Source organism: Tachypleus tridentatus, chromosome 13 (assembly GCF_004210375.1).
Source record: "Tachypleus tridentatus isolate NWPU-2018 chromosome 13, ASM421037v1, whole genome shotgun sequence".
Taxonomy (NCBI): Eukaryota; Metazoa; Arthropoda; class Merostomata; order Xiphosura; family Limulidae; genus Tachypleus; species Tachypleus tridentatus.
This window is the reverse complement of record NC_134837.1, coordinates 39,902,416-39,924,151: the sequence shown is the minus strand read 5'-3', so window position 1 is coordinate 39,924,151 and position 21,736 is coordinate 39,902,416. Positions and strand designations below refer to the sequence as shown.

The 21,736-nt window shown below is 35.7% G+C and overlaps 1 protein-coding gene across 1 annotated transcript in view; it reads left to right on the top strand.

Moving 5' to 3' along the window:
- Window positions 1-21,736, top strand: part of LOC143238861 (protein turtle-like) — a 103,253-nt gene that overhangs the window by 24,801 nt on the left and 56,716 nt on the right. The window contains exons 2-3 of the mRNA XM_076479443.1: window positions 4,969-5,112; window positions 19,959-20,300. Of these exons, the coding sequence (XP_076335558.1) occupies window positions 5,025-5,112; window positions 19,959-20,300 (430 nt within the window). The 5' untranslated portion in view covers window positions 4,969-5,024. The remainder of the gene's footprint in view (window positions 1-4,968; window positions 5,113-19,958; window positions 20,301-21,736) is intronic.

Here is a 21,736-nt window from a genome sequence, read left to right as displayed (position 1 = left end):
TACTAAAGCGCGTGCGGCTTAACCAATTCACCTACTTGATGATGTTTGGAAGTGCTGCAACGTTAACATTCTAATGTACCACACAAATCTAAAAGAATTTAGGAAAGTCTTCACAACATTATTCTGCAATAAATAAAATAATAACCTGAAGACGTTTTTCTTCATCAAAACCGTGGACTCAGACACTACAACAGTAAAATTTCCCGAAAGAAGTAACGCAATTTCTGTTAAGACTATCAAATATAGATGTTCTCTTCCGAATTTCTACGATATGATGAAGTACCTAATGCTGACACAAGTGTAGTGAAAACGCTATAAACAGGGATTAAGCTATCCAATTTAAATACGACTTGCTACTAATATTTTGCTTCATCGTTATCCAGGATTAATTATGAGGATTTATATTTCGTGATATCTTTTTAACTCCGAAGTAATTAGACTGAAACAAAGGAAACACTGAGAGCTTGAACTAGCATTTTACCAAATGTCGCGAACGTCCACGTACAGATAAAATTCTAGTAAAGTGTAATTTCCTCGATTTACAGTTACGATAATTTTAAAGTTGTTAGAAATTTTAAACGATAGCTTTTGTCAATAAATAAGTAAACACGAAGAAACGGAAGAATAAATACTTTTTTTTTCACATCCAAAAGGACCTGGCATGGCCAGATGGCTGATTTCTCCAATCCCGTTCCCTTGGCTGTGGTTTCGCGAGATAGTAGATAGGGACAGTGGGAATCTCGTTAATCCATTCATGCGCGTCACTAATTAGATGACGAGGCATTTGGCTACCATAAGAGAGTCATAGTCTATAATCTGAGGGTCGCGAATTTGAATTCCCGTCGAACCAAATATGCTTGCTTTTTCAGCCGTGGGGGCTTTACAATATGACAGTGAATCCCACTATTCATTGGTAAAAGAGTACCCCAAGAGTTGACGATGGGTGGTGATAGCTAGCTGCCTTCTCTCTAGGCTTACACTGTTAAATTAGGGACGGCTAGCTCAGATAGCCCTCGTGTAGCTTTGCGCGAAAATCAAAAAAACAAACAAAACATATCGAAAATGTTATAGTAGAAGACTGATTTTACCTCGATAACATATATACATGTATATTATATTCAAATAAATTAGGCTAACTTACTTACAAAATTTGTGTAAAGTTAATTTGCGGAACTACTTTCTCTGTAATTTCACATTAAGAAGCTGCAGTCTGAGCTTTGTTGCTCTTTTAACAACTGACTTGTGCCACCAATGTAAAGGCCGAAATAATTTATTGTTTTTCTTCAGAGGTGTTTAAATAAAGTAACGCATCAGAATTTTCAATTTTAGCCACAGAGCTGTGATAATGATGAGAATTTTTAAATCTGTTATTCGTCAAACGTAGACCTATGACAAAAAGTATAAAATCCTACGTCATTTACTGATGTATGTCAGAATTCTGATCGATCTTAGGGATATGATATTAATACAAATATCTAGATCTACTCTTTTAAACAACACCCACATACTTGTGTAAATACGTTCTTCAAACTGTGTCTGACATTTCCTTTTAAATCACATTCTCAAACTGTGTGTAACTTTTTCTTTAAAATCAAAATTTTAGTACATGTGTGTAACACTTCATTTTCAGTAACTTCTTCATACAGTGTTTAAGACAACAACTTTTAAATTGTCTCCCAACAAGTCGGTGATAATCTCCTAGGCTCACAACACAAAACTCCAGGGCTTAACTTTGTCAGATGGACAGAGTGCAGATAGTTCAGCTTGTTTTGCACTATGAAAACAATACCACAATCTTTACTAAATCTGAGGGTTTGATTTAAAATGTATCACCTGCTCCTATGCACTGAAAATATTTTAAATCACAATATTACCGTTAATTTCACAATATTCTCGTTAAATTTATCGTAGGGATAAATTTCACGGTTAAATAGTATAGCCCTGGAACGTTTGATGAAAAAGGTACCGTATAAATTATTCTGAGGGAATACAGAAATGTTAAGAGATGAACTACTTATATTTCACTCAAACATCTCGTAGGCTATGACGTAAATGGAGAAAAAGACAGAGATATATGATACATTTATTTTTAGACAGAAGTATACCAATAAAAGTAATTTCCAGCAGGCGTAGGTAACTTCTAGTACGCTTTTATTATTGTTGTTGGATTAGTTATGTTCAGGGGAATTAGTGCTAGAAGTAATAACTCCCAGCCAGAACTAGTAAAAGGATTTTGGTTTGATCTCTCTATCTTTCCTACTGAAGAGTCTGATTTCACAAAACCGTCTCATGTTTCCTATCAAGAACTGTACACGAACATTATTATTTTTTCCTACTTCTTAGACATCCTACAGGTACACTGATAAGTCAAGATAATTCATTACGATACTTCACTAGGTAGGTAAGTATGTAGTGTACACTAGAGTTCAATACACAAAATAATGTCGAGTGACGATAATAAAAGAATGTTAATTAGTATCAAATGACTTTTACCTGCCCCTAAAGCACTCAACTCGAGGGCCGATGGTTTGAATCCCCGTCACACCAAACGTGCTCGTCCTTTCAGCTGTGGGAGCGTTATTATGTTACGGTCAATCCCATTATTCGTTGGTAAAAGAGTAGCCCAAGAGCTGAAGGTGGGTGGTGATGACTAGCTGCCTTATCTCTAGTCTTACACTGATAAATTAGGGAAAGCTAGCGCAGACAGCCCTCATGTAGCTTTGCGCGAAATTCAAAACAAACCAAGATATTTTGCACAACTTATTGGTCTTTATCTTTTTACACATTTGGTACAAATTTTTGTATGTAACTAGTTTATAAAAATTACTTTTTTCAAGATTATATAAGTTTTTGTTTTAAAAAACAAAGCTTGATGTACTAATTAAAAGGCGCCGTATTTCGTAAGTTTTTATCAACTCTCTTCGACCAACTAAGCCTACTGTAATTAAAGTATTTTTGTTAAATAAATTAGATTTGTGGACTATGTATGTGTGTTTTTCTTATAGCAAAGTCATATCAGGCTATCTGCTGAGCCCAGCCAGGGGAATCGAACCTCTGATTTTAGCGTTGTAAATCCGTAGATTTACCGCTGTCCTGATGGGGGACTGGATTTGTGGTACAGTTTAGTACTTGTTCAAATGAGAACTTATAATACGGCAAATAAAACAAGCAATAAGATTGCATAGCGTATTTACAAAAACACTGTGTGCAGTAAATAGCCCTTAACAAACGGAGTCCTCCTGTAAGACAGCAATAAGTTTATGCGTTTACAATGCTAAGATCCAAGATTCAATTCCCACTCGTGTACACAGTAGAAAGCCCAATATGTCTTTTCTCTAAAATAAACAAACAAATAAAGTTTTCACCGGAAAATATGAATTTGTTAGATAAGAAAATTGTAAGCAATACAGATTGACCTGGTCAGTTGTCTCTAACTTCAGGTACATTGTATTTTGTGTATATAATCATCTAATTAGCGGGAAAAAAAGTATTTATTTTTATTATAAGTATTACAGTTTGACCCGGTCAATTGTCTCTAACTTCAGGTACATTGTATTTTGTGTATATAATCATCTAACTAGCGGGAAAAAATGCATTTATTTTTATTATAAGTTTGACCTGGCCAGTTGTCTCTAATTTCAGGTACATTGTATTTTGTGTACAGCCATGTAACTAGAGGTAAAAATATATATTTGTTTTTCTATACACCGATAAGATATCTTACCTAAGGGGAAGTTGCTTCAGACTATTTTCCTTGTTTATCACTATAAAAATTTAGTCAAATATTTATAGTGAAACGCATAATTAAACTACTTCCAGATAAAGTATTTCTGTTTTCACCGTTAAATTTCGCCTTTGTCCACAAATTACCTAATACTGATGATTAGTATGAAAAATCTCACTTAAGATAAAATAAGATATATCAAGTTATGAGAATATTAGTAAAGAAGGAAGTAGTATTTCACTTTTGTCGTTAGTACTTTTTGTATGCACTAACTGCTTGCCTATTGGATAGCCCAGCAAGGCCAGGTGATTAAGGTACTCGAATCATAATCTAAGAGTCGCGGGTTCGAATCCTCGTCACACCATTCGTTGGTAAAAGGGTAGCCCAAGAGCTGGCGGTGGGTGGTGATGATTAGTTGCCTTCCCTCTTGTTTCACATTGCTAAATAGGGACAGCTAGCATAGATAGTCCTCGTGTAGCTTTGCGCGAAATTCAAACCAAACCTATTGGATTTCCTTTAGGAGTTACCTGATTGTCAAAAATGTGGAATATTACTTCCTTCCTAAGTACATGCCAGTTAAGAAAGAAAGAGATACACACAGTATTAGAATGTTCTTTAAGAAGGAAGTAGTTGCACACACTATGTTAAAATAGTTAAGGAGAAAGTAATCAAACACGGTATTATATTGTTCATTAAGAAAATATTGATTATATATAGTATGAGAAAGTTAAAATGAAAATAGTTACACATGGTGTTATATAAACAGTTGAGAAGAAAGTGGTCACATACAGTATTAGAATGCTCGTTAAAAAGATACGAATTATACATAGTATGAGAACATCAGTTAAGGATGGAAACGTTACACACTGTATAACAATGTTTGTTAGGAAGGAGGTGGTTACTTTGGGGTTACACACTGTATAACAATGTTTGTTAGGAAGGAGGTGGTTACTTTGGGGTTACACACTGTATGACAATGTTAGTTAGGAAGTAGGTGGTTACTTTGGGGTTACACACTGTATGACAATGTTTGTTAGGAAAGAGATGGTTACTTTGGGGTTACACACTGTATGACCATGTTTGTTAGGAAGTAGGTGGTTACTTTGGGACTACACACTGTATGACAATGTTAGTTAGGAAGGAGGTGGTTACTTTGGGACGAGTATTATTGCTTAAGGAAGTATTAATTGTGTTTGTACCAAATGTTTTGTCTTATTTGAAATATTTTTGTGTTTTACTTTCAGATCTGTCATTTTTTGGATGCCAATTGACTTTAAGGACCGTTTAGTAACAAACTAAGATGTCCTGGTTGATTCACTTGCTTGAAGGTCTAATTATTTACCAGAGCATCGTCATTCTGGTGTTTCCAGTCACTGTCTTAAATTCAGGTGATATATTTAATTAATTATTTAATTATGTATATGTTTGTTTTTAAACCTAACCTTGGTGCTAAATCGCATAGTACAAGAGGTACTGTGCAAGTGTTGGATTTATGTTTTATGTTTTTTGTTCCTTTAAAGCGACTGTTCAAAAAGCTGTTTATCACGTTTTCGATGTTTTGTAGAAGTTTGGAGTTTTGTGTCGTAGCTAAATCTGTTCAAGCAGTGTCACAGCTTGATTCTGTAATGCCATAACAAAAAAAAGAACTATTTTTTTTCCAAGACCGACATTGATTGAAAACGCAAAACTGGACTTCACTTTTAACATTATGTACTGTTATATTCATAATGATTATTTATATTATATAATTATTTTATTTTATATTTTCTCACTATCTGTCTATCAAAAATCTATGTTTATGTATTTATTTATTCTGTATATTGTGTTTTTCACTTGGATATTAATACTCTGACTTCTGATATCCTGGATTCTACAATCAACCGCTCCATTAGACATCTTTTTACACAAGTGGTCAACTAAGGCTCTTCTTCAATAAGTACAGTTTGTTTGTTTGTTTTAGAATTTCGCACAAAGCTACTAGAGGGCTATCTGTGCTAGCCGTCCCTAATTTAGCAGTGTAAGACTAGAGGGAAGGCAGCTAGTCATCACCACCCACCGCCAACTCTTGGGCTACTTTTTTACCAACGAATAGTGGGATTGATATTCTGTACCAATAAGTACAAAAACACACAAAAAAGTTAATAACAAACTCATGTGGCCCGGCATGGCCAAGCGTGTTAAGGCGTGCGACTCGTAATCTGAGGGTCGAGGGTTCGCATTCCCGTCGCACCAAACTTCCTCGCCCTTTCAGTGACGGTCAATCCCACTATTCGTTGGTAAAAGAGTAGCCCAAGAGTTGGCGGTGAGTGGTGATGACTAGCTGCCTTCCCTCTAGTCTTACACTGCTAAATTAGGGATGGCTAGCACAGATAGCCCTCGTATAGCTTTGTGCGAAATTCGAAAACAAAAAAACAAACACACTCACGTATAGATATACGTATACTGTCCATGTTACACAAAATGGCCAGAACGCTTGCTACCTGTAATCATACTACCTGTAAAACAATCTTATTTCTTCTTTTTTCTGCTTGATCTGAGACCAATTGATGATTATCTAATGAAACTTTAGCTTGTCGATATGTATAAAAAGTGGTTCTAAAGATTATCTGACGTAATAAGATGTTTTGAGTTCGATATTTTAACGACTTCGTACGCCTCCAGAAAAGGACATCGAAGCTATTAATTCTGAAAGACAAATGAACCTAACTATATATTAAAACATTTTAATCACGTTCATAGCAAATATACACTGCTGGCCAAAATCTTAAGACCAATGAACCTAAAGAAAAAATATGCATTTTGCGTTGCCAGACTCAACCACTTATTTGAGTAGAGCTTCGAAAGATGAAAGTAAAAAAAGGGAAAATAAAAATAAAAAACGTTTATAGCATTTAATAGGGAAAATGTGAACATTATGAAATTAGCCTAAATACTAGCTGGTCAAAAGTTTAAGACCATACTGAAACGAAGCGTTAATCGGTAAACACGTAACGAAAGTTAGTTATTTGTGTTCAAGCATTAGCGTTATCAACATCTCCCACTGACATCTCCCGTGTTACATTGGGTAAAAACATGGCAAAGGCTAAAACGTTGACAGAGTTTGAATGCAGCAGAATTGTCGAGCTGCAAAAGCTAGGTCTCTCTTAACGCGCCATCGCTGGTGAAATTGGGCGTAGTAAAACTGCTGTTGCAAATTTCTTAAACGATCCTTAGGGATACGGAACGAGAATTTCAAGCGCAAGAAAATATCGCCGGCGTTGAGCAGGAGGATTCAACGGGTTGTCTGGCAAGACACCAGCCAATCGTCTAATCAGATTAAGGCCCTTACGGACGCAAATGCAGCTCAAGAACAATAAGACGGCATCTGCAAGAGAAAGGCTTTAAAAACCGTAAACGTCTTTAAAGGTTACGCCTCCTTCCACCCCACGAAACAGCTCGGTTAAGCTTTGCTGAGAAGCACCAAACATGGAACGTAGAAAATGGGAAAAGAAGGTGTTTTCTGATGAGAAAAAAAATTAACCTGGATGGTCCAGATGGTTTCCAACGTTACTGGCACGATAAGGATATCCCACCAGACACATTTTCTACATGACACAGTGGAAGAGATTCCATCATGATCTGGGGTGCTTTCTCCTTCCATGGAACAATAGAGCTTCAGGTTATACAGAGACATCAAACAGCAGCTGGCTACATTGACATGTTGGAGTGTCGATTCTTATTGACTGAAGGCCCTCGCTTATGTGGAAATGACTGGATCTTTTAACAGGACAACGCTGCAATCCACAATGTCTGCAGAACAAAGGAATTTTTCGTGGCGAATAACGTGATTCTTTTGGACCATGCAGCGTGTTCGCCTGAACTGAACCCTATTGAATATGTTTGTGGGTGGATGGCAAGGGAAGTCAATAGAAATGGACGTTAATTCCAAACAGTGCATGATCTTCGTGAAGCCATCTTCACCACTTAAAATAACATTGCAGCCAGCCTTCTGCAAACGCTTATATCTACCATGCAAAAGCGAATATTTGCAGTTATTCGCAATGATGGCCGTGCAACTCACAACTGAAACCTCTTGTTGGGCATTTCCCAGCCTGTTTAGGACTTCTTTTTGGTATTGTCTTAAACTTTTGACCAGCTAGTATTTAGGCTAATTTTATAGTGTTCACATTTTCCCTTTTAAATGCTAAAAAAAGTTTTTCATTTTTATTTTCCCTTTTCTTATTTTTATCTTTCGAAGGTCTACTCAAATAAGTGGTTGAGTCTAACAACGCAAAATGCATATTTCTTCTTTATGTTCATTGGCCTTAAGATTTTGACCAGAAGTGTATTTGTAATAGTTATTGTAAAGTCACGAACAAATATTTTGTTTCTCGCGTCTCTGATAACTGCAGCGTAAAATATTAACGCAAAAGAATGTTTTTTTGTTGACTTATGTTAGAATTATTTTTCTGTCCAGTGCCCTCTACCGAATGCTAGGTAAAAACTTTTGTTTTCTCTTTAAAAATATTTTAATGTTTATTTAAAATAAAATACTAACCAACTTTTATTACTTTTTCAATCAAAAACTGAGACATAACATATTTTTGATAACCATGCACGGTAGAAAGAAATTTCAAAAATTTTATATAAAAAAGTGATATTACTAGTAATCATAAATGTAACATGTAATTTACTACCTGATATAATTATTTTGTTTGCATTATCCAAACATTTTTCACATTGTTTAAAGTTTTGAAATATTTCCTCTATGGTATGGTACCTTTTACAGAAGGACGTCCAGAAGTCTACAATTTTGTGCAGTTTATCTCGCGTGCATTCTGTTGTAACACCGTTTTATTGAAACCAGAGCAGTGAAAAGATATTGATAAAACTAATGCTCAAAACAATAATAGTTAATAACAGAAAAACTTGTAATTATTTAAATCTGAGTTTACTCTCTTTTGTAGGTTCATTTTCTATTATTCTTTCAAGTTTTGTTAATATTACTAACTAGCATATGTTATACACTTGTAGTAGCTTTGTTGCTACGATTTTTGTGTGTGTGAATATATAATTATTACAGAGTTATTTCAGTATAATAATAAATATTCTTTCTTAGCATTTAAACAGAAATCAACTTATAATTTCAGGTTCTTACTAGACTATCTATACAGGAAATAAGGACGTGTATTTTTTATAGCAAAATCACATCGTGCTATATGTTGTGTCCACCAAGAAGAATCGAGCTCCTGATTTTAGCATTGTAAAACCAAAGATTTACCTCTGTTCTAGTGATGAACAATCGGAAAAAAGAATTATAATATTATAGATTAACAATGAAATTTGGAGAAGGAAATATTGATTGGATTTATTAGAGTAATAGAAATTATATATTGTCACTTCACTGAGCATAGCAGCGTGGTCACAGCTGAAAGTTTTCCACGGTAACCTGACGTCGTCAAGTCTTTGTTGAAAGTTTATTGCCCAGCATGACCAGGTGATTAGAGCGCTTAGCTCGCAATATGAGAGTCCCGAGTTCGAATCCCCTATTGTGGGTGCATTATAGCGTTACGGTCAATCCCATTATACGTTGGTAAAAGAGTAGCCCAAGAGTTAGCGGTAGGTAGTGATGACTAGTTGCCTTCCCTCTAGTCTTACATTGCTAAATTAGGAACAATTAGCACAGATAGTCCTTGTGTAGCTTTCCGCGAAATTCAAAAACAAACAAACAATTATCAGTCATAAGTATGCGTATGATAATCGACCATATGTTATACAGCTTCAAGTAGCTCTTAAGTCCACAGTTATGTTGGTCCCAAACGCTGTTAGAATGAATGATATAAAAGCTCCTTTTCTGATAGTTTTATAATTTCGCTTTATTTTCATACTATTTTGTTTATAATTAGAATATATTAGAGATGTAACTCAAAGTCTGAGACTGTCTATGTGCACATTAAAAAATTAAGAAGATTGCTCTGCGCGTATCGTTTGTTTGTTTTTAACCTGTTGACTTGCCAAGTATTTCAGCTGTTACAATACAACTCTAATGCTTCTTCATTTTGTAACTTGTTTCGTGACGCCATTTTGGATCGAAAGTGAAACAATTTCTAAGTAGGTCAAATGCATATATGGTGTTGACATCTAGCGTTGAAGTTAGGTATTATTGAGAACGAATTAACTCGTCCGTGGCACTGTGTTACCGATCGGCCTGGACGAGTTATCTCGTCTACAACACTGAACAGGTTAATTTCCCGCAAAGCAAAGTTCTAATCGTGCCTAATGTGGCAGTGTAAGATTACAGAGAAAGCAGCTAGTCATCACCTCTCACCGCTAACTCTTGGGCTACTCTTTTACCAACGAATAGTGGAATTAACCGTTACAGTATAATGCCTTCAAGATTGAAAGGGTAAGCATGCTTGGCGTGACGGAGATTCGATCCCGCAACCCTTAGAGTGTGAGTTTAGCGCCCTAACCTCCTGCCCATGCCGGGTATCTGCATGTATTTCAGATAAATATATTAATTATCTAATTAAATATACGAATTAATGCATAAATGTATTTTGTTTTAAAGTTAAGCACAAAATAACGCAATACACTATCTCTGCTCTACCCACTACAGGTATCGAAACGCGGTTACTAGCATTGTGCTTCCGCAGTGTTGCCACTGTGCCACTAATGCAAAAATGGAAATTTAAGTACAGGGTGTTCGGAAATCCACTGTGCACTTATATATTTATTAACAGACATGTTTCAGTATAGAATACAGGAGGTAAATATGAATGATAATTGTAAACATTGTTGAAAGTGACCCCTGTTGGCATCAAAACAGTTCTGGATCCTTCTTATTTTGTTTCTAAACACCGCTATCAGTTGCTGTCTTGAAATAGACTAAATAAAATATTATTACAAAATTACACAGTGACTTTCCGAACACCCTGTATATAGGTTTAACTTTACTACTAAGATAAAATAAATATATTTGAGATATAAAACAACCTTATTAAAAAAAAATTCTAATTTTAATAAATGACGCTAGAAAGGTAAATAATTTAAATAATTGTGCATCATGGTTTTAAATTATTTAACGTTTTTAAAGTACTTCGGATGGTTTTAAAAGCACAACACGTTTCCTTATGCATCAGATCTGTCGTCATGTTGCGTCTTTCAAGTTGCAGTGTTATAAAATCAACTGCAGTATGAGGTGCTCGAAACGTTTCTTTTGCAAAGCATGCTTGTTTAATAAAGTCAGTGGTGGCCATCAAATCATTGCAAATAATACTATTAAAACATGCACACGACAATGACGAAGGAAAAACCGTACATAATTGCAATTCTCTGAATGTCTATTAACGGGTTTTGATCAAGAAGTGAACTTAATAAGATTTTTTATCACACGTACAGAGTTTACTGCTACTTAATTGGCCCGGCATGGCCAAGCGTGTTAAGGCGTTCGACTCGTAGTCTGAGGGTCGCGGGTTCGAATCCCGGTCGCACCAAACATGCTCTCCCTTTCAGCCGTGAGGCTGAATAATATTACGGTCAATCCCACTATTCATTGGTAAAAGAGTAGCCCAAGAGTTGGTGGTGGGTGGTGATGATTACCTGCCTTCCCTCTAGTCTTACACTGCTAAATTAGGGACGGCTAGCACAGATAGCCCTCGAGTAGCTATGCGCGAAATTCAAAACGAACAAAAAAAAGCTACTTAATTAGTGAAATAATGCAAAACTAGTGAAAAAAAGAATAAACAACAATGACATGAAGATGAAAGTTGACATGATGTGAAATGTTTGAAAGTAAAAATAAAGCTACATTTATTTTTCAAAACAAATGTGTTGTGTCTTTTGTTGAAGATATCTGCTTTGTGTACCGAGGGGAATCGAAAGTCTGATGTTAGCAGTGTAGATCCGAAGTCTTACTGCCGTCCCACCGGGGGACATTCAAAACAAAGAAAAGACGATAAAAACACGTGAAAACACACACACGCAAATAATTCAAAGAATTACTTGTTGTTGTTCTTGTTTTGTTATTGTGTGTGTTTTTTTCTTATAGCAAAGTTACATCGGGCTGTCTGCTGAGCCCACCGAGGGGAATCGAACCTCTGAATTTAGCGTTGTAGCTGTTCTAGCGAGGGGCTGGCCCGACATGGCCAAGCGTGTTACGGCTTTCGAATCGTAATCCGAGGGTCGCGGGTTCGAATCCCGGTCGCACCAAACATGCTCGCCCTTTCAGCCGTGGGGGTGTTATAATGTGACTGTCAATTCCACTATTCGTTGGTAGAAGAGTAGCCCAAGCGTTGGCGGTTGGCGGGCGCTTTCCCTCTAGTCTTACACTGCTAAATTATGGACGGCTAGCGCAGATAGCCCTCGGGTAGCATTGCGCGAAAATCAAAGAAAACAAGCGAGGGGCTGTTTTGTTAGTAAGCATCTGTGATCTGCCCATCACGGGTATTGAAACCCGGTTTCCATAGGTATAAGTCCGTAAACATAGTACTGTGCTATTGGAGGTCAAAGAACTTATCCAAGTACAAGTTTCACTAAAGAATCAAGGTTATATGATGTTGCCGTACCCTGATATTAACAGGTTTGTAATCAGCGTGCGTAAAACAAATGATATACAAAATTCTGTAACTCTTTCCTTGTATGTAATACGATTTGATGTTTGCTTTATCTTTGTAAAATTGTCGGTTTATCTTAATAACTTCAATGAAGGCATTTAGAAACATTGCTGTTGTTTCATCTACAGCCACGATGTTTGAAGTTTTGCCCTCTGATGTACATTAACATTGAATATTTATTTAATTTAGACTAAAAAAGAAAGCAGATTCTTTAAAATCAGTTGACATTTTCAGGTCCCGGCATGGCCAAGCGTGTTAAGGCGTGCGACTCGTAATCTGAGGGTCGCGGGTTGGTAAAAGAGTTGGCGGTGGGTAGTGAGGACTAGCTGCCTTCCCTCTAGTCTTACACTGCTAAATTAGGAACGGCTAGCACAGATAGCTCTCGAGTAGCTTTGTGCGAAATTCCAAACAAACAAACAGTTGACATTTTCACTTTCGCGACCTTTTAATACTGTTATAATAGCTTCACTTATTTGTTATTGTTTGCATAAACCTATACAGTAAATTATTTGTGCCATGCCATGTTCTAAACACTCACGCTTAAAAATATCTGTATCTGTTTATTTGAGGGCACGACTACACAGCAGAATATCTATGCTTTGTCCGTGTGATGGAAAGAATCCCGAATATCAGTGTTAGAAGCCTTCAAGCTTCCTTTTAGGATACTGTTTGACATATAATTCCATATGTGTAAAAATATCTTGCAACATTTTACAAATACATGTATTTACTTAATATATCTTAAATTCTTCGTCACTTCATGTATAACTTCAGGAAAACGTTTAATACTACAGGTATATATGCTTAATATAGTGTATCTAACATTTGTAATTAGTACACTTGGTCAGTTGTTTGTGTTCGTCTACATAATTATTCCTACGGACCTTTCTGTCTCAATGAAAAGTTCTAGAATATTAATAAAGTATTCCTTTGTAACCACACAGAAAAGGTAATGAATAATTACATTGTTCTTTATCATCAAGTAACTCTTAAAATATTTTATTTAGCAACTACAAGAGGCCCAAAATTAGAAACTCTTGGCATGCCGTATCAAACAAAACGACGTTGTTAGAAAAAGTTTGACCAAGATACCTGTATCCAGGAGATAACTCTAAACCAAGAATAATTTCTTTGTGTAATATTTATTATTATTGTACCAAAAGTAAAAGTAACTTTGGAGAAAAAGATGTATATTTTTTGTTTTCTTTAATAACAGCTTTTTAAAAATATGTTTCAGTATTTCACGTTACTTTACCTTACGAGCCTTAATAATGTTCCCTCAAAGTAGACTATGTCAAAGGAAAGACCCTAGCGTCATCGCTTTGGATCTATGTTCATCTAACTTTTCGAAACATTAGGACGTACGAGTTTTAATATAACTCACAAGAAAAGTGTCTTTTCAGGATTACTGTGTTCTGCGTTACATATATATTTTGTCTAATTATCGAGATGAAATGGTTATAGGTAAATAAAAGACAAAAAAATGGATATGCACTACTAGACGCACGAGAATTTGATAATTAAAAACTTGGTAACCATATGTAACGGAAATCATATGCTTTTGAAGCATCATGTTTTACGTTTCAGGTTTAGGAGGAGGAATTTGCCGTATGGAATAATGGCATATTTTAAACACAGGTTGCAAAGATTTCTGTCTCAGCTCTTCATTTGGAAAAGCAATTTCAACAACAGAGGTCTTAAAAAAAAAATTTAGATGTTTTAGTTTAGGTGTTAAACAATTACTTCTGATTAACAATAGAGTTTTTTCTTTGGGACCATACGTTCGATAACTTATTTCTTGTAAAATGCAGTAAGACAAACTGAGCATGCATTTATAATCACTGCACAGTAAATCATAATAAATGTTTTAACGAGTGATGAAAGGTAATAAGACACGGGAATTCTATTTACATTGAGTTAAATCACATACATACGTTTTTGTCGAGTTAGAATGTATAAGAGCATGATTTTATTTTTCTGTTCTCATAATTTATTTTGTTGTGTACCCCTATTTGCTGCAATGAATATGGTATATTCTCATTTAGGGTCCTCGTTATGGGCCGAATATAAATTTAGTATTGAGATATAAAATGTATCATTAAAGGTTAACGTGACACATTATCGTCTCGAGCTTATGGAAAGAAGACAAAGCCAATCACGAAGCACACACACGTAATTGTCAAAGTAGCCTAAGCTATTTGACTAGTTAGGATCAGGTACTGTTTACACGGAAGAATTTACCCTTCTCAAAATATGAAAATAGCTGATCTGTGTATATTTTGCATTTTAAAACAACCTTGCAAATTGAAAGAGAGAGAAATCCCAAATTTTACGCTACTACTACAAATTACTTCAGTTTTCATATTTATACGGTTTGTTAGGACAATAGAAATTCTGGTTTTGCACGATTTTGTGCGTAATAAAATTTGTTGGTTATAACTAATCATAAAATAATTTAATGTCATGTATTTATAAGTTATTTGCATAAAGCGTCCAGTTAACTGTTGAACCATATTTGTTTCAGTTTTTACCCTGATAATTTACTCCTGATTTCAACTTAACATAAGCTTAATGAATTATGTCTCCTCAGTATTACTCGAATTTCTCGCACTGCCTGAATCAGCATTTTGAAATAAAAAGGTCTGTATCAGTGTTCTGAGTCCGAAAGAACAACTTAGTTTTCCAACTAAACTGTCTAAATGATATGGAAATAATCTAAAGTGACCGAACATGCGGTAGCTTTGATCAGTTGCTGAGGATTATACAAAGTAACATGATATCATTTTGTTTGGACTGTTCGTTACTCATTAAGTGGCATGTATAAGTTTGGTTCAGTTTGTTTTGAATTTCACGCAAAGCTAAACAAGGGCTATCTGCGCTAGTTGTTCCTAATTTAGCAGTGTAAGACAGCTAGTCATCACTACCCATCGCCTACTTTTGGGCTACTCTTTGATCAACGAATAGTGTGATTTGCCGTATATAATAACGCTCCCACGGCTGAAGAATAAAGATGTTTGTGGGGACGAGGATTCGAACTCATGAACATGCCGGATCTTTCATTGCATACGAAATCATACAAGTCTTATATATACCTGGCCCAGAATGGCCAGGTGACTAAGGCACTCGACTTGTAATCTGAGGGTCGCGGGTTTGAATCCCCTTCACACCAAACATGCTCACCTTTTCAGCCGTGGGGGGGGGCGTTATAACTCGACGGTCAATCCCACTATTCTTTGGAAAAGAGTATCCCAAGTGTTGGCGGTGGGCGGTGATCACTAGCTGCCTTCCTTTTATTCTTTCACTATTAAATTTGGGACGACTAGTGCAGATAGCTCTAGTTTAGTTCTGCTCGAAATTCATAACTAACTATTCCCAACAATGTTATAAAATATTTGCACACCCCAACGAAATTAAAGTTTCAGACCATGGGATAATTTAATGAGCGCCACTGGAATATTTGGTGGGAGCACAAATGTTAACTTATCCTGAAGGTATCTGTTTTGTCACCTGAAAATAGTATTATCTAGAAGAAAAATATGAACGGTGTTGCTATAAGTGAATTTTTCAACGTTGGCAGGTCTACTTGTTTTCGGGTTGTGTTTCTACCTAATTCCTTGTCTAAGTAGAAAGAGAACTGATGACGTTTGCACTTACTCTCCGAAACTCAGCGTCTCAGATACCCTAAATTGTTTTTTTCCACTATTCTCTATTGTCCTATCTATCAAAAATAGTGTATTCACCATAGTAACTGTGACGTCTGTATAACGTGCGAACGTAGTTTGCAATAAAAACGCCACATATACACCAATTTTAATATTCACCTTGAATAACTTTAATTTATATTCGATCTATAATACAGACTGTCGAGTACTTTATAACATGTTCGTTGTTACAAGCGTAAAAATAACATTAAATACGATAGGGAAAATGAAGGTTTTTGAGTTGCCAATTAAACCAACCAGCTAATTAGAAAATTATTTTAAAACTTTGCTCCAGCCTCAACGAATTGAATATCTTTCCAATTTGGTCAAGAAACTTGTTTGTTTTTAGACGCATAATATAAAACTTTATTTCGTTATCACATTGAGTTAACACCCATTTCCAACTGCAAATCAATTGTGCAAGGAAAAGAGCAATTACCAAGTTAAATCATTCGTATCATTGACAAATATTTTTACGTTTCGCTTTACAGACAAATTGACGAGATAGCTTTACAGTTAAACACTAATTTATGAATAAATTTTTATCTTATTTTGAAACGAAACTTGTTAGTTAATTAAAATAGTTTTGTTTTTCACAAATATTTAATGTTCCCATATTAGCTTTCTGTGTATTGATATTCAGTAAATAGATTTTCAATGACATTTTTGTAATGTTATGCAGATGATACAAACTGTTCAGTTGCTCCTATCTAAAGCTTGTTTTTTGTAATATCTCACTCAATAAATTTTATGTTCTGGGAAAACTTAAGCACTTTGTTTACTACAAGCGTTTGTAGCGCGAACATAACAATTTTTTTATTGTTTTCTTTATAATTTTCTTTCAGGCTAAGTTATTTTCTGAAAATCCTTCGTGGCTTTATTCGGTGCAAATAACCCACGGTTTCAATTACTTTGTCTTGACACCTTACATGTGTTAATATAATGAAAAAAGTCTAGATTAAAAAGTCAAGAAAACTGAAGGGAACAACAGCGTGAAATAAGAAAATTAACCAAGGGAATAGAACTGTATATGTGATAAATAAGAGATTGAAAAATATAATGTAATTGTAGGAATGTACGGTGTTCATTAAATAAGATCAACTGAAATAATAAAACTGTGTGTGTTTTTTCTTATAGTAAAGCCACATCAGGCTATCTACTGAGTCCACCGAGGGGAAGATTTTGTGTCACTCTTAGTGGGTCCCGGCATGGTCAGGTGGTTAAGGCACTTTACACGTAATCTGAAGGTCGCGGGTTCGAATTCCCATCACACTAAACATGCTCGCTCTTTCAGCCGTGGGACGTTATAATGCGACGGTCAGTCCCACTCTTCGTTGGTAAAAGAGTACTCCAACAGTTGGCGGTGGGTGGTGATGACTAGCTGCTTTCCCTCTAGTTTTACACTGCAAAATTAGGGACGGCTAGCGCAGATAGCTCTGTGTAGCTTTGCGCGAAATTCAAAGCAAACCAAAACCAAACCACTCTTAGTGTTTGGAGGAAGAGGTCTGATGTACCTGACTCTCCTGGGTATTTAACATCGATACCCAAATACCCACACGGTGAAACTCGAACTCTTAGTGTTACACGCAGTTCTAACCCAAGGTTATAGAAAAGTTTTAGCCTTAAAGGGAGATATCTGTTTTTTTAACCATTATATTGTGGATAAATAACAAAATTTCGTTGAGATAGATTGAAATGAATTATCCTCTTCAAATTTTCTGTGTTATGGATAAATATATGATTTTCCTTCTAATATATCTGTGCACCTATTTCTAAATCTCACACAATTTTTTCAAGTCTAACGTTTTAGAGGTAGTACTTATTAGGATGTAGAATCTGTTACAAAAATCACTTTATTGTTTCAAAGAAATCTCGCCAATAGCATAATTTACATAAGCTAAAGCGGCGGCTACATCTCGTAACGAAGCTTCTTGTGTAACGCCCACTAACGTTGTTTTCACACTGGTGCTTAACCGTGCTGTTTAACCACTGTTATCAACACACACATAAAAGAAAAATTGTCTCTTTCATCCTTGAATGTTTGCTTACCCCCTTACCCCACCAACTTGCAAAAATTTCTGGCATTTAGCCAAAGAAGTGTAAACAGTAGGTTCGATTTACTTTTGTCTAGCAAACTCGGGTGTCGATCTCGTATTACTTGAAATGTTTTTTCAGTGTTTCTACTATTAAAGAAATAGAGATAAAAATAAAGTAAAGGACTGAAAGACATGTTACTAGCGTAACATAATTCAAAGAGATGATGAAACTTCTGGGAAATCTCTAAGGTAAGTAGAGTGGGGCAAAACAGTACGAGGTAACCCATCGTTAATATTTCATGATAAAAATAAATCATCTTTAGAGAACCCAGATTCATGAAGAAGTAAAATACAAAACAACAACACTGATTTTAGTAGTAAACCTTTTATTGATATTCTCCTGTAAAACGTAACAAGAAACATGGACTATTGACAAGTGATACTGACAAAAACATAGTGTAGTGCTTTTTAACATTTTTTTTCCCAATCATAATAACTGAATTAAAAAGATACCCGAGATATTTTCAAACATTGTGTTGAGCACATGGACGTAAATCTACTAATTTCAATTAATTAGAAAACTTTATAGTTGATGGTAACGTTCGTATAATGTTCAGAAGAGTTTTTAGGAGTAGACTAGAGCAAACTGAGAAGATAATGCCTTTCGTAAGAACAAAGAAATTAGTACTCTGAAAAAGAACTAATTACTATTCATTTGTTAACGACACCAAAATAACAAAGAATGTTTTTTTTTTTAAAGCTTTAATTTATTTATATAGATGCATGTAATCTAGATACAACTTAAATGTAATAAGATTCTCGAATTATTTTAATAATCTTCATACTATGGTAAAATAATGATGATGTGGCCAGTTGGTCTGCTTCAAATATTACGATCATATTGAAATGTATAACTTTGCTATAACTGACTCTTATAAAGTGTTTATAATTGTGATATCTCGGATTCAAACAAGTCGAACTTCCACGTACGTGTAAAGTTGCAGGTCGTTGACCTGCCTAGATATATTCTATAGAAATCTTATCTTTGGTTCGGAAATGTTATGATGTCGCATCATTTTGGCTGATGGTCATTAGATATGTTTTGGAACCCCGGTATGGCCAGGTGGGTTAAGGCGTTCAACTCGTAATCTGAGGATCGCGGGTTCGAATCTCGGTCGCACCAAACATGCTCGCACTTTCAGCCGTGGGGGCGTTATAATGTGACGGTGAATCCAACTATTCGTTGGTAAAAGGGTAGCTCAAGAGTTGGCGGTAGGTGGTGATGACTAGCTGCCTTCCCTCTAGTCTTACACTGCTAAATTAGGGACGGCTTGCACAGATAGCCCTTGAGTAGCTTTGTGCGAAATTCCAAAAAACAAACAAACGGATATGTTTTGGATATAAATAAATTATGTTGTTAATTTTACCATAAAAGCAACACTAATTATAAAACCTGTTTGTCTATAACACCCTATATGGAATATGTGACCATCAAGGATTGTACATCTCGTCTTTGGCAAATTTGGTGTTCCAACAATATGGTTCTTCCAAACCGATTCTTTGAAGTTCATACTTCAGAGAGCGAACAAAAGACCCTGTTCCACGATCCGCAAATTAATCGAATAAACCATTTTGTTCATTCATGTGGACCATGTTCACTCGGTGATGTCAAGTGAGGTTTGACTTCAAATAAGTAGGGACATTTCATATCAATACGTGCTAGGCTGTTGCATGCTACACATCTACATTATTAAGCTTAAGATATGCACTTGCAGACTGGGTAAAGTTGCCAAGGGATTACCTCATCGATTTTCTTTTAGTTTCGAGTACCTAGTATTTATGGGCAAGTTGTACTTGTTTAACTGTATTGATGTTATTAACTTTAACTTTCAACTACTTACAGAAGTATCATTCCTTCAAGCTGTTGTGGACTCTCAGGTCCAGCTACCCTGCAATATCAGCCTTCCTTCTGAGGACGACTCCATATCCTTGGTGTTGTGGTACAAATCAGGTATAAGTGCTCCAATTTTCAGTGTAGACTCTAGAAAAGGTCCACTGCAAAAATCCAAGCACTTCACCAGTGATTTTCTGGGACAGCGTGGCTACTTGGACTTTAGTTTGGACTCTGACCTAGCCTTTCTAACCATCAAAACTGTGGTAGAGGAAGATGAAGGAGATTACAATTGTAGAGTTGACTTTCGATGGGGACGAACTCTCAAAAGTGCCGTAAAAGTAGAAGTTATCAGTAAGTAATCTTATTTATTTTATTACAACATATCGTCACAAACACTTCTAAGAAAAATAAAATCAACATAGAAATAACATTAATACAAATGGGAGGAAAGGAAGTCCGTAAATTAGATCAAAGCTGGAGTGATCTAGAAAAGTTTGTATAAAAAGCATCCAGAAGGATATCGCCCTATTACTGAATAGAACGAATATGTGTTATAATAAAACCTTACATTTTTTTTTTTATATTAACTGTAAGAGTATTATTTTAGCATGTTACGTAGTTGGGAAGCCCGGTGTGGCCAGGTGGGTTAAGGCGTTCGACTCGTAATCTTAGAGTCGCGGGTTCTAATCCCAGCCTCACCAAATATGCTCGCCCTTTCAACTGTGGGAGCGTTATAATGTGACGGTCAATCCCACTATTCGTTAGTAAAAGAGTCCCAAGAGTTGGCGGTGGGTTGTGATGACTAGCTGCCTTCCCTCTAGTCTTACACTGCTAAATTAGGGACGGCTAGCGCAGATAGCCCTTGTGTAGCTTTGCGTGAACTTCAAAAACAAACAAACTAACTGGTTGGATAGAGTGCAAAAGTTAGTCATATAAAGAGATTTTGTTTGCAAGCTAAGACTGAGCTTTTATTCCACTGAGACTATCAGAGCTTTAAGCCTAAGAGTGATGCAGCTTAATAAGTGAAGTAGAATTAGTTAGAAGTTGCAGAGCCGAGTTTTCCAATAATAACTTGGTTAATTTGGTCAAATAGTAGCTTAATAGTATAGATGAGAAAGGTATTATTTGTGACGAGTGGTAGATATCTTTGTATGTCGGTAATGAGAGTTCGATCCAACTGATGGAAACTAAACACAGTTTTGATACCTATTTATTTATAAAAATAATGTAGTACCAGAGACCGATGTCAATAATGGCTAACAATGACTTTACATTTTACAAAAATTAGAGTATTTTACTCGTTTACAAAGGCCAATGTTTATTTCAAACTCTTAAATAACCAGTGTGGAGTGCATCTCTTCAGTTTATGTAGCTTGGCATGGCGAGGTGGTAAAGGTGACGGTCAATCCAACTGTTCGTTGGTAAAAGAATGGCCCAATAGTTGGCGTTGAGAGATGATGACTAGCTGCCTTCCTTCTAGTCTTAGACTGCTAAATTAGGGACAGCTAGCGCGGATAGCCCTCGCGTAGCTTTACGTGAAATTCAAAACAAACAAAACAATTTAAGTAAAGTGATACAGCAATACAAGCACATTATTCGATAAAAACACACATCTAACGTTTATCGAACCAGGAAATTAACAAACTGTAATGGGTGTTAACTGTTTATATGGTAATACAATATGTTAACTATTTTGTGCTTGATGATTGACGTATAAACATTACATTCCATAATAACACATCTTTACAAATCAAAGAGGAATTGATAACAAGTAACACTAAGCATAT